The 10,916-nt window shown below is 38.0% G+C and overlaps 1 protein-coding gene across 1 annotated transcript; it reads right to left on the reverse strand.

The window, feature by feature from the left end:
* Positions 1-1,310: 1,310 nt before the first annotated feature.
* Positions 1,311-2,240, reverse strand: LOC102842371 (olfactory receptor 4C46-like). Its single transcript, XM_006865153.1, has one exon. It carries the CDS (start codon positions 2,238-2,240, stop codon positions 1,311-1,313), a length of 930 nt encoding a protein of 309 aa, XP_006865215.1.
* Between the last annotated feature and the right edge of the window lie 8,676 nt (positions 2,241-10,916).

Below are 10,916 nucleotides of genomic sequence, written 5' to 3' on the forward strand. Positions count from 1 at the left end.
ATTAATAAAGAGGGGAAAATCACATATCCTACATTCATAAGATGATAAAATTTAGTTGATAGCTAGCTATATATGAAAGTTAAATATTTAATCAGACACTGAGAATTTTAGTTGCATTTCTTTCTCAATTTTTAGTTTTCTGTTGATCTTAAGCACTGTTGAGTCGGTTCTGACTTATAACAACACTGGATATGTTTTCTGAGGCGCATCTGGTAGGTTTGAACCATCAGCTTTTTGATTAGCAGCCCAGTGCTTATCCTACATTGCCATACCAGGAATAAAAACTGATTCTGATCTTCCCACAAGGTCTAAATAGATTTCCTTTTAGTGTCTATATCAGATAAAGGTAGGAAATAAATACTTAATCACCAGTCCTATTTATTTCTCTACATTTTATTCAGTTTGTTAATTTTCCTTTAAAATTTTGATCATTTATTCAATATTTATTATTCACTAGATAATGTGTTATATGGTAGAAACTATTGTATCTAGTAGACAACACATGAAAAAGTACAACCTTACTAAATACTCATAGAAATCTCTTCCAAACATTAAAATGTGTTTTTGTGCTATCTGTCTTTCTGGCAGATTATCAGTCTAAGATAAAATGATTCTGAAGTCCATAAAGAAATTTGGAACCATGGACTGATCTTCACTATCTATGACTTTTAGATACCATAATGTTGCTGGCAAGAAATGACCAAATATGAAAATTAGCAGAGAAAGTAGTAAATCTTATTAGATTTCTAGTTATAAATAATGAATGAATACTTGCAATGTTCCCAGCATACTCCTAGCTATTAAAATTATCTAGCCTATCATTCTCACTTCACAAACTATCATAACAATTAAGAAACTTGTTAGTGAAAGCTGCGAGATTCTGTTTCCTATCTCTTTATTATGTCTGCTTTTATAGTTTCCCGTTTCAGTTTCTTACTGTAAAATGAGATATAAAGTGCTTAGCTCTTGGTGCTTGTAGGAGAGATAATTGTCTCTCTATAACAATAAGTTTGCTCAACCAATAAACTTTATTATGTATTTTATCTTATACTAAAGGTAAAGTTAATGGATTCATTTACATGGATTCTGGTAGTAAAACTAAGTCTAAATTTGCTAATCTTTTCATGCATACAGAGAAGATTTTTACATTAGATTTAATCTGTGTCTTGCACCTACTACTTATCTACTACATGAGAAAACTTGAATTGTGGTCAGTTTTCATTTGTCTCATAAATATTTCTTTCTGAGAATATTTCAAATGCTCTTTTAATTATTTCCTCAGTTGGATCACTCCTAGAATATAGTGATATTTATTTGGCACCTGAAATAACTTTCTTACTGAACAATTTCATAATAGCATCTTTCATCTGGGCATTTCTGAAAGTATAGATTAAAGGATTTAACATGGGAGTGATGAGTGTGTAGAATACAGCAACTGCTTTGTCAACAGACAAAGTTTTCGCGGGTCTCATATACACAAATATGCAGGGCACAAAGAATAATACGACCACTGTGATGTGTGAAACACAAGTTGAGAGGGCTTTGCGCCTCCCCTCCAAGCTATGGTTCTTTAGGGAATACAAGATGACCACATAGGAGACCACCAAGAGGAGAAAGTTTAGCAAGCAGAGGAAGCCACTGTTGGCTGCAACAAAGAGCCCTAGAATGTGAGTATCAGTACAGGCAAGATTAAGCAAAGGATTCAGATCACACATAAAGTGATCTATGATGTTGGGGCCACAGAAAGGTAATTGAAACATGAAGAGGATTTGTATGGTTGCATGAAGAAAACCTCCCACCCATGAGACTCCCATTAGAAGACTACACAGTCTCCTGTTCATGATTGTTGTATAGTGCAAGGGCTTGCAGATGGCCACGTATCTATCATAAGCCATCACAGTTAAAAGGATTACCTCAGCACCTCCAAAGAAATGTTCCCCAAAGACTTGAGTCATGCATCCATTGAAGAGTATGGTCTTCCTTTTACTGACTGAATCTACAATCAGTTTAGGAGTATTGACAGAGGAATAGCAAGCATCAATAAAGGAGAGGTAAGCCAGGAAAAAGTACATGGGCGATCCCACCAATGGACTGGTAATGATGGTTACCACAATGAGCATATTTCCTACCACAGTGATGATGTAGATGACAAAAAACACCGCAAATATGATTTTCTGCATCTTTGGGTTTTGTGTTAAACCCAGTAGAATAAACTCTGTCACGTTGTTTCTACTCTCCATGAATGTTAATTATGTTACCTGCAAAGAAAATATTATTAATATGACCTCAAATTTATTAAACGTTAACATTCTAATAAGTGATAAATATCTTGATTTTATTGATATGTGAATTTTTGAGTTTTTTAAGAGATAAAAATGTTTTTCCTTTAATGTGGTAAGTATATATGTAATAGAACATTTATCTTTTCAACATTTTTATTCTTCACATTTATGATTCACTGACATTAACTCATTATGTTGCATAACCATCTCTACTATGAATTTTTTAATTTTCCATTCCCCATAATAGAAAATCAGTGTCCCCAAAACAATGAGTCCTTCTGACTCCTTATTTCTGTCCATCCCAATTTATCATTAATAAACTTTGATCCTTGTACCCTTTACAATTCTAGACATTTCAGGTAAGTAGGATCAATATTTTCCTTTTTGTGATTGACTTACTTTGCTTAGTATAATGTTTTCAAGGTTTTAGTAGGTTATCAGGACTTGGATTACCTTGATGACTGAAATTTGTGTATAAGTACTATTTTATTTGCACACTAATCCATTCATGGACATCCAGGCTGTTTCCTCCATTTTTTGTCAATTGTGAATGGTTCTTCAATGAACAAAGTGTGCATACAAATCTATTTGCATTCATAATTTCTTTTCTTCTAACTATATACTTAAGATTTGGGAATTTATGACGATTACCAGAAAGTTTCCTGTGTGAAGACTGTATTAAGATTGTAGATCTTAGGGACTTCTGGAAAAAACAAAGGGTAGGATATCATCTGAATAAACTTTGTGGTATAAGACAGTACATCTAGTGGCAGATAAGCCATAGGTTTAAAGTGAAAGAAGGAACGTTTCTCTTACTCATTAATAAATAGAAAATCATGCAAGGTTTTTGAGAATATGAATTGTTGCTGTTGTTGTTGTTAAGTGCTGTCGAGTTGATTCCGACCCATAGCGACCCTGTATAGGGTTTCCTAGGAGGAGCTGGTGAGCTTGAACCACAGTCTGGCGCATTAACCCACAGCGCCACACCAGGAACGGGAGGTAGTAATTTGAAAAAAAGAAGAAATCTTGCGATATTACTCTAGTAAAAAGTTTCCCTTTGTTTTGAATGAGGTTCACTAAGGTGATAGAAACCAGAGATAGAAAAATTTGTTAGCAAACTATTTATAGTGGTGGTAGCCATGTTCCGTGGAGTCAGTTTGGACTCATAGCAACCTTACATAGAGTTTCTGAGGCTGTAAATGTTTATGAGAGTAGAAAGCCTCATCTTTCTCTTACAGGATTGCTCGTAGTTTCAAACTGCTGACCTTGAGGTTAGCAACCCGATGGTAACCACAATTCCAGATCTCCTTTGACTACTTATAGTATCTGACAATAAGGGATGTAAGTCATTGGTGATGAGTATAAAAACAAAGGATAAAAAGTATCCATTGTAAAAGACCTCATAATTATACTATCAAACATTTCTAAATATTCACAAGCAGTGGAAGAAAAAATAGATGAATGGGACCTCCTAAAAATTATAAACATGTGCATGAAAAAATTTCCAAAAGAGTAAAGAGAGAGCCCTCAAACTGGGGAAAAATTTTTGCAATGACTTATCAGACAAGAGACTAATATAATAAATTCATAGAAAACTACAACACTCTATAAGAAAAAGATAAATAACCTGGTTAAAAATTTGGCAAAGCATATGAACAAACACTTCTACAACGCAGACACCCAGGCAGTCAACAAATATACGAAGATGTTGATGATCCTTAGGTATTGTTGTTGTTATTTAAGTGCTATTGCATCCGTTCCCATTGTGACCCTGTGTAGGGTTTCTGAGGAGTGGCTGGTGAGCTTTCTTGTGGTTCAAATGTCTTTGTAGTTGAGTACATTAACCCAGAACGCCACAGAGATGCAAATCAAAACAATGAGATAGCATCTCACACCAACTTTAACAGCAAAGTACAAGAAAACAGGAAATAACAAATAGTGGAGAGGGTGTGGAGAGTCTGGGAACTTCCTACGTTACTGGTTGTTGTTGTTATGTGCCGTGGAGTCCGTTCCGACGCATAACGACCCTGTAAGGGGTTTCCGAGGCTGTAAATCTTTACAGGAGCAGAAAGCCTCATCTTTCTCCCGCGGAACAGCTGATAGTTTCGAACTGCTGATGCTGAGGTTCACAGCCCGACTCGTAACCACTACGCTACCAGAGTTTCTTATTGGTAGGACTATAAAATGGTTTAACCAGTCTGGAGAACAGTATAGCCATTCCTCAGAGAGTTGGTAATAGAAATACCTGATAACTTGGAATATATCTCCAGAAATATGAGCCAGGACATGAGTAGATATATGCACACGGATGTTCATCACAGCACTATTTACAATAATAAAAAGATGGAGAAAGCCTAAGTGCCCAACAATGAAAGAATGGATAAACAAAGTTTGGTATCGTACACAGAATGAACACTATTCAACCTTGAAGAATAACACTGGATCTGCAAAACACCTCATAGACTGGATGATCTTGGAGAATATTATGCTGAGTTAAATTAGTCAATTTCAGAAGGACAAATATTGTATGACATCATTTTTATAAAAGCTTAAGAAAAGGGTTCTAGACTGAAAAAAAAAAAAAAGCATTGTTTAATGGTTTCCAAGGGTGGGAATGAGAGAAGAATAAGTCACAGGCTATAGGGTAGATACATGTTAGTTTGGGTGATGGTGAGGGCAAAATACAAGAAGAGGGAGGATGGCAGAAGTATAAAGATGGTAAGTGAAGACACAGGGGGTATGCATGGGCTAAAGGGGATAAATGCCAGTAGCGATAAAGACACAACTCTGTAACAACAGCATTCCGGGCATAAATACATGGGTTGAGACACAGGTGAATGAGTAAGGGAGAAAGAGCGAGCAAAAAAAAAAAAAGAAGATCTAATAAAATGCATTGTATAAATCCAACTCACATTATATCTAATTTGTAATATATAAGATGTTATAACAACTGAGTGCTATGTGCATGGTGTGGGAAGAGGAGTTTTGCACTTGTAATTCCATTTAATCACTATAAGAATTTGTGTAGTTGGCATGATTTCACCCATTTTTCAGATTAGGAGGGAATCTCAGAGACACAATGATAATATTTCTAATAACAATGAAAAAGGAAGTACAGGTTTCTGATTAGTTGGCATGTTAAGTGTTTTGGAAACATGTGCTATTCAATCCTTATTACACACCTATTAGATTGTTACAACTAGTATTTTTATTCCTAGATTACACATTAGAAATTTGAGGATGAGAGAAGTTGAGAATTCTTCCCCAAATCTAGGGACTCATAAAAGGCACAGGCAAGTTCTTTCAAAGCAATTTCATCAGTAAACTATATAGATAGAGACAATTTAATAGGCAGTATTGGAATTGATATCACCTAAATCCTGGTGTGTGCTGGACTGCAAAGTAGGTTTGAGTGGCAAGGTTGGTGGTTGCACTTCACCAGCTGTTCCTTAGAAACCATATACAGGTTCCTATGGGTTGGAAACACCTCAATGGCACTTAACAATGACAACGACAATTAATATTTAGAATTCCAAAATATTAAAGAAAAAGTGGTAACTTTTTGATTGAAGGCCCCCTTCACCTTGGCCTTTCCCTCAGGACCTGCTGCTGTGTTTGTTGTTTTGTATCATCCCATTAATTATTGAGAGGACCCTATATGACAGAGTAGAATGGCCCCATTTGTTAAGTGCCGTCGAGTCAGTTCCGACCCATAGCGACCCTGTACAGGGTTTCCGAGGGTGTAAATCTTTACGGGAGTAGAAAGCCTGATCTTTCTCCCGCGGAGCAGCTGGTAGTTTCGAACCGCTGACCTTAAGGTTCGCAGTCCAATTAGTAACCATAGGTTTTCCTTATTTGAAATCTTTGCAGGAGCAGATTGCTAGGTCTTTTCTCACACAGAGTAGTTGGAAGGTTGCAGCCAAACACTTAACCATTGCACCTCTAGGATTCCTTCAGCCTCTGCTAGCCTCACTTATGACTCTGCAAAGCATTGTCCCCAAACTCCTCAGCAAAATACTGAAAACAAAGACTAAGTGTATTGGTTTTAGAAGCAGAAAGATTACAGCTAAAATCGTTCACTTGCAATTCTATTTACCCTATAAAGAATAATAATGTCCACCTTACTGGTTCTTCTGAGAATTGATTGAAAGAGGGCAGATGAAAACATCCAGCACTGCACTGAGGAGACACAAAGAACTTTGCTTTTCCCATTTGATGTTCATGTGTGCCCTTAGTAGTTTGGGTGCATGGGCATGTGGAGTAAGACTGAAGAGAAACATGCAATTAGTGTAGAGGAATCATCTTTAGTTTACCTCTAAGGAAGCCAAACAGACATATCATACACAGAAATGTGATTCCAGAAAGGATTCTCCTTGTTTGCTTGTTTTTATATCTATGATTTTTTTGTGTATAATGTATATTAACATCATGCTTTCGTTCATATGACTAGTCTTGATTGTTACAGGAAGTTGGCCCCTGACAGAAAAATGGTTCCTGAAATGCATGAATTAGGTTATAGTATTATAAATTGTTTAATCTCATTGAGTTTCAAGTTTACCTGTAAAATGAGATTAATGATAATTACCCATGTGTTTTGAATATTTGCAGAAGGAATGACTCTATTCCTATATCTGAAGCTCTGGTGGCATAGTGAGTTACATTCTGTGCTGCTAATATGTTCAAATGGGCAAAGACAGCAGTTTGAATCCACCTGTCATTTTGTGGGAGAAAGATGAGGCTTTCTGCTCCCTTAAGTATTTACAGCCCCAGAAACTATACAGGGTTTGCATGAGTTGAAACAGAGTTGGTGCTACACAGCCACCATGTTTGGAAAGTGTTAAAAATAGTATTATATCTTTATGAGTAGTAATAGTCTTAATAAGAGATGATGCTGTAATTGAGAGACTTACCTTAGTACTGTTAAGAGATGACCTCAGTAATGTTTGAGGTGTTCAATAAAAATTCTATCTACAAACTCACCTCCTCTTGAAATGAATAACTTTCTATATTAAATATATTACACATTTGGTAAGAAACTATTTAGAAAATTCAACATCAAGTCAAGAGTTGATAAAATAGTGTTACCAGTTAAAATTTTTTCTTTCCTTCTAAACACTCAAAACTTATCCCCCCAACATCTGGAATTTGAAATTAGAATGGAGTCACTGAAAACACGAAAGAGAACTGATCCTTACATGACTGCTGTCCAGCAGTGCAAGGACCAGAAATTGCAGAGGAAATCCATTCAATGAATGCCACTCTCCATGATGAATCTTGCTCTCTGTGTGAACAACAAAAAACATTTCTCCTTTCACTACACACATATATAAGAAGTTTTCATACAGGTTCAGGGACCTTGTCTTTTTCTCTCAGGAATAAATTATCTCCTTTGAGTGACAGGTATTCTGGAAAGGCATGCTTAAGGACACCTGCTCTTGAATAGGAACTTGCAGTCCCACAGTTGGAAACTAATCATGCAATAACTTTTCTTTAACTAAACATTGGCTGTCAAGAAAGCTGAATGCCATGTGAATAGAAAGATGGCATAGTTTCTGTGTGTAGACTGTGATGTAGTTTTTCTGTTGACTCGTAGCACAGAGGGAACTACTGTTTTCTTATGAATATTAACTTTTGCAAGAAAACCATAATTTATTAATCAGAGCTAGAGCAGTAGAGCATAAAATTAATGATTGATCTTCCAGGGTTTCTATTTCTAAAATTGTCTTTCACACTTTGAAGAGGTCTTTGAGTATATAGTCCAAAAGTTTCATTAGGTGCCAAATTATTGTATCTTCTGGGACTCGTGGGCTGTGCACATCAAATACCCATTACCATTGAGAGAATTATGACTCAGAGTTTCTACAAATCCATATAGAATTACCACATAGGGTTTCAACACTGTAAAACTTGTTCTTAATTTGTAATTAGAATAATATCCTCCTCACCATTTGCTCTGGTAGCATAGTGGTTACAAATCGGGCTGCAAACTGCACGGTCAGCAGTTCGAAACTACCAGCTGCTCCACAGAAGAAAGATGAGGTTTTCTGCTCCCGTAAAGATTTACAGCCTCGGAAACCCTGTACAGGGTTGCTATGGGTTGGAATCTGCTCAACGGCATTTAACAACAATAACACCATTTGTTACTAAAATTGATTGAGAAAGCCCATGTGAACACATTCACAATAGTTCTTCAGAAACTTGTTGTTAAGTGCCATTGAGTAAATTCTGTATAACAGTCCTGTGTAGGGTTTCCAAGAAGCTGTTGGTGGGCTTCAATCATAAACTTTACGGTTAAACCAACTTTGCAGTCCAGCACATTAACCCACAGTGTCACATCAGATTTATTTTAGTTTTATTGCCATGTTGTTGTTGTTAAGTGCCGTCGAGTCGATTCTGACCCATAGCGACCCTGTATAGGGTTTCCAAGGAGCAGCTGTTAAGCTTGAACTGTCAACCTTGCAGTTCAAACGGCTTTGCAGTCTGGCGCATTAGCCCAAAGCACCACACTAGAAGTCCTTTTTTATATGTCCACCAAAATGATAGGAAGTATTGACACCTAGAGCCGTAATCTAGGGGAGCATCTAACCATACAATATTGTTCTTAGAGGCCATCGAGTTGGTACTGACTCATAGCAACCCTATGCACAACAGAACGAAACACTGAGCAATACTGGGCCAACCTCACAATTGTTGCCACACTTGAGCCCATTGATGCTGCCACTTTGCCAATCCATCTCCCTGGGGGTCTTCCTCTTTTTCTCTGACCCTTCACTTTACCAAACATGATATCCTTCTCCAGCAACTGGTCCCTCTTGACACTATGTCCAAAGTATGAGAGATGAAGTTTGGCCATCTTGGCCTCCAAGGAACACTCTGACTGCACTTCTTCCAACACAGATCTGTTGGTTCTTTTGGCAGCTCATGGCACTTTCCATATTCTCTTCCAACACCGTAACTCAAAAAGCATCAATTCAGTTATGGTCTTCCTTATTCACTTTCCAGCTTTCTTTTTTTAAGTTTTTATTGTGGATTATGTGTTAGTTTACATGGTTGAACATTATCTTTACATTCATCCTCTCATACTTTGTTTCATTGCAATGAACACAATCCCCTGCATGCATCACCAAAAAACCAAAGAGTACCCCCCACCCTCCTGCCTCCCCCCCTCAGGCCTCCAGCACACAACCCCTCTCTCTCCCTGAGTCCAGAGTCCCCAGCCATTCCTTCTGACCAAGTCATCGTCTCTGCCTCCATCCCTAGTGTCACTGTCTCTCCAGTCTCCCACTTAGCTTTCCTCCCTTGATGGTTCCAGGGATCTCTGCTCCTGGACTGCAAAAGCAACCACTCCCCTCCTTTTGTTACCAAACATTTACATTTACTTTTCCAACACTCACAGTCAGACCTGATAGCAATCATTCCCTATTGAACCACAGGAATCCTTGAACCCTCACCTTTATTAACTCCATCCTGACAGGTTGGAAACAATTCAGTGGAGGTTCTACTTATCCCTGTATCCTCTGGAGCTAGGTTCCCTATTGAAAGCTTGTAAGCCAGTCACTTCTTGCCTTTGTAGTCCCACCATTTTGGGGAGCCAATGTCTAAATTCCCTTCCCTGTTGACCCTATATACTAAGTGGGTGGGAATGATCCTCACTGTAGAGATTTGACTGCTCCTTTGTCATACTGCATCCACAAGCATAGGTCAAGATCATCCACTTACAGTGGGTTACTCCTTTTTTTTCCCCCCTCTTCTTTCATCTTCTAGTGGTGTTCTGATCGCCCAGCCATTGATGCCAGGTCAAATGGGTACTATCTACAAATGTGGGTGCTCTTGTGCATCCCCCCTCTCTTTATATCAGCTGGGTGCTTCAAACTCTATTCTAGTCCTCTAGGGTTATGCCCCTGCCCCTGCGCCCAGGAGTCCCCAGGTCTCGTCATACTGCTGGTTAACCAGGTCTCAATCCAGGTTAACAGAAGTCTATTGAATGTGGTCGGACTTATTTCACAACTTCATTGCTGTTTTTCCCCATCTTCCCCTTATCGGTGACCAATGTGGTCAACAGTAGGACCATATGTCCGCTAGTGTATTCCAATTGAGTTTCAGTCTTGGTAGGGGGTTTGCCTTGAGGATACCTAACCTCTTGCCTTGATGGTTCCCTGGGGAACAACTTGCTTGTTTAGTAGTAAATTGGACTGCTGTTGTTATTGTTGTTGTTGTTATTTTTCCTGCTGGTCTTTCTTTCAAGAAGAATCTTCTGTTCTTCTAGCTACTCCAGACTGGTCTGCTTGTGCTTTCATGTGGAAATATCCCACCTCAGAAGATTCTGGATGATGATCAGGATTTTACCTATGGTCTTGTGCAATGCAAAAACTCCTTCACTGGGCAAGTTCTAGCCCCATTTTAGTTATTCCAAACAGTTATAGACTGAAGACAAAGCTTTCTCTGGTGAAGTTTCTGGCTGTTCTTCTGTCTCCCCTTCAACTGTTTATTTTACAATAGTAGGCAAGGGAAACCAAGATTAAAAAGATAGCCAATAATCTTAATATCATTTCCCCACTTTTACCCATTCAAACCATGCCTCAATCTTTGTATCCACAGGCCCTGTTGTTCCACATTTCTGCTTAGATCGTTTTT

Source organism: Chrysochloris asiatica, unplaced genomic scaffold (genome assembly GCF_000296735.1).
Source record: "Chrysochloris asiatica unplaced genomic scaffold, ChrAsi1.0 scaffold00075, whole genome shotgun sequence".
Classification (NCBI taxonomy): Eukaryota; Metazoa; Chordata; class Mammalia; order Afrosoricida; family Chrysochloridae; genus Chrysochloris; species Chrysochloris asiatica.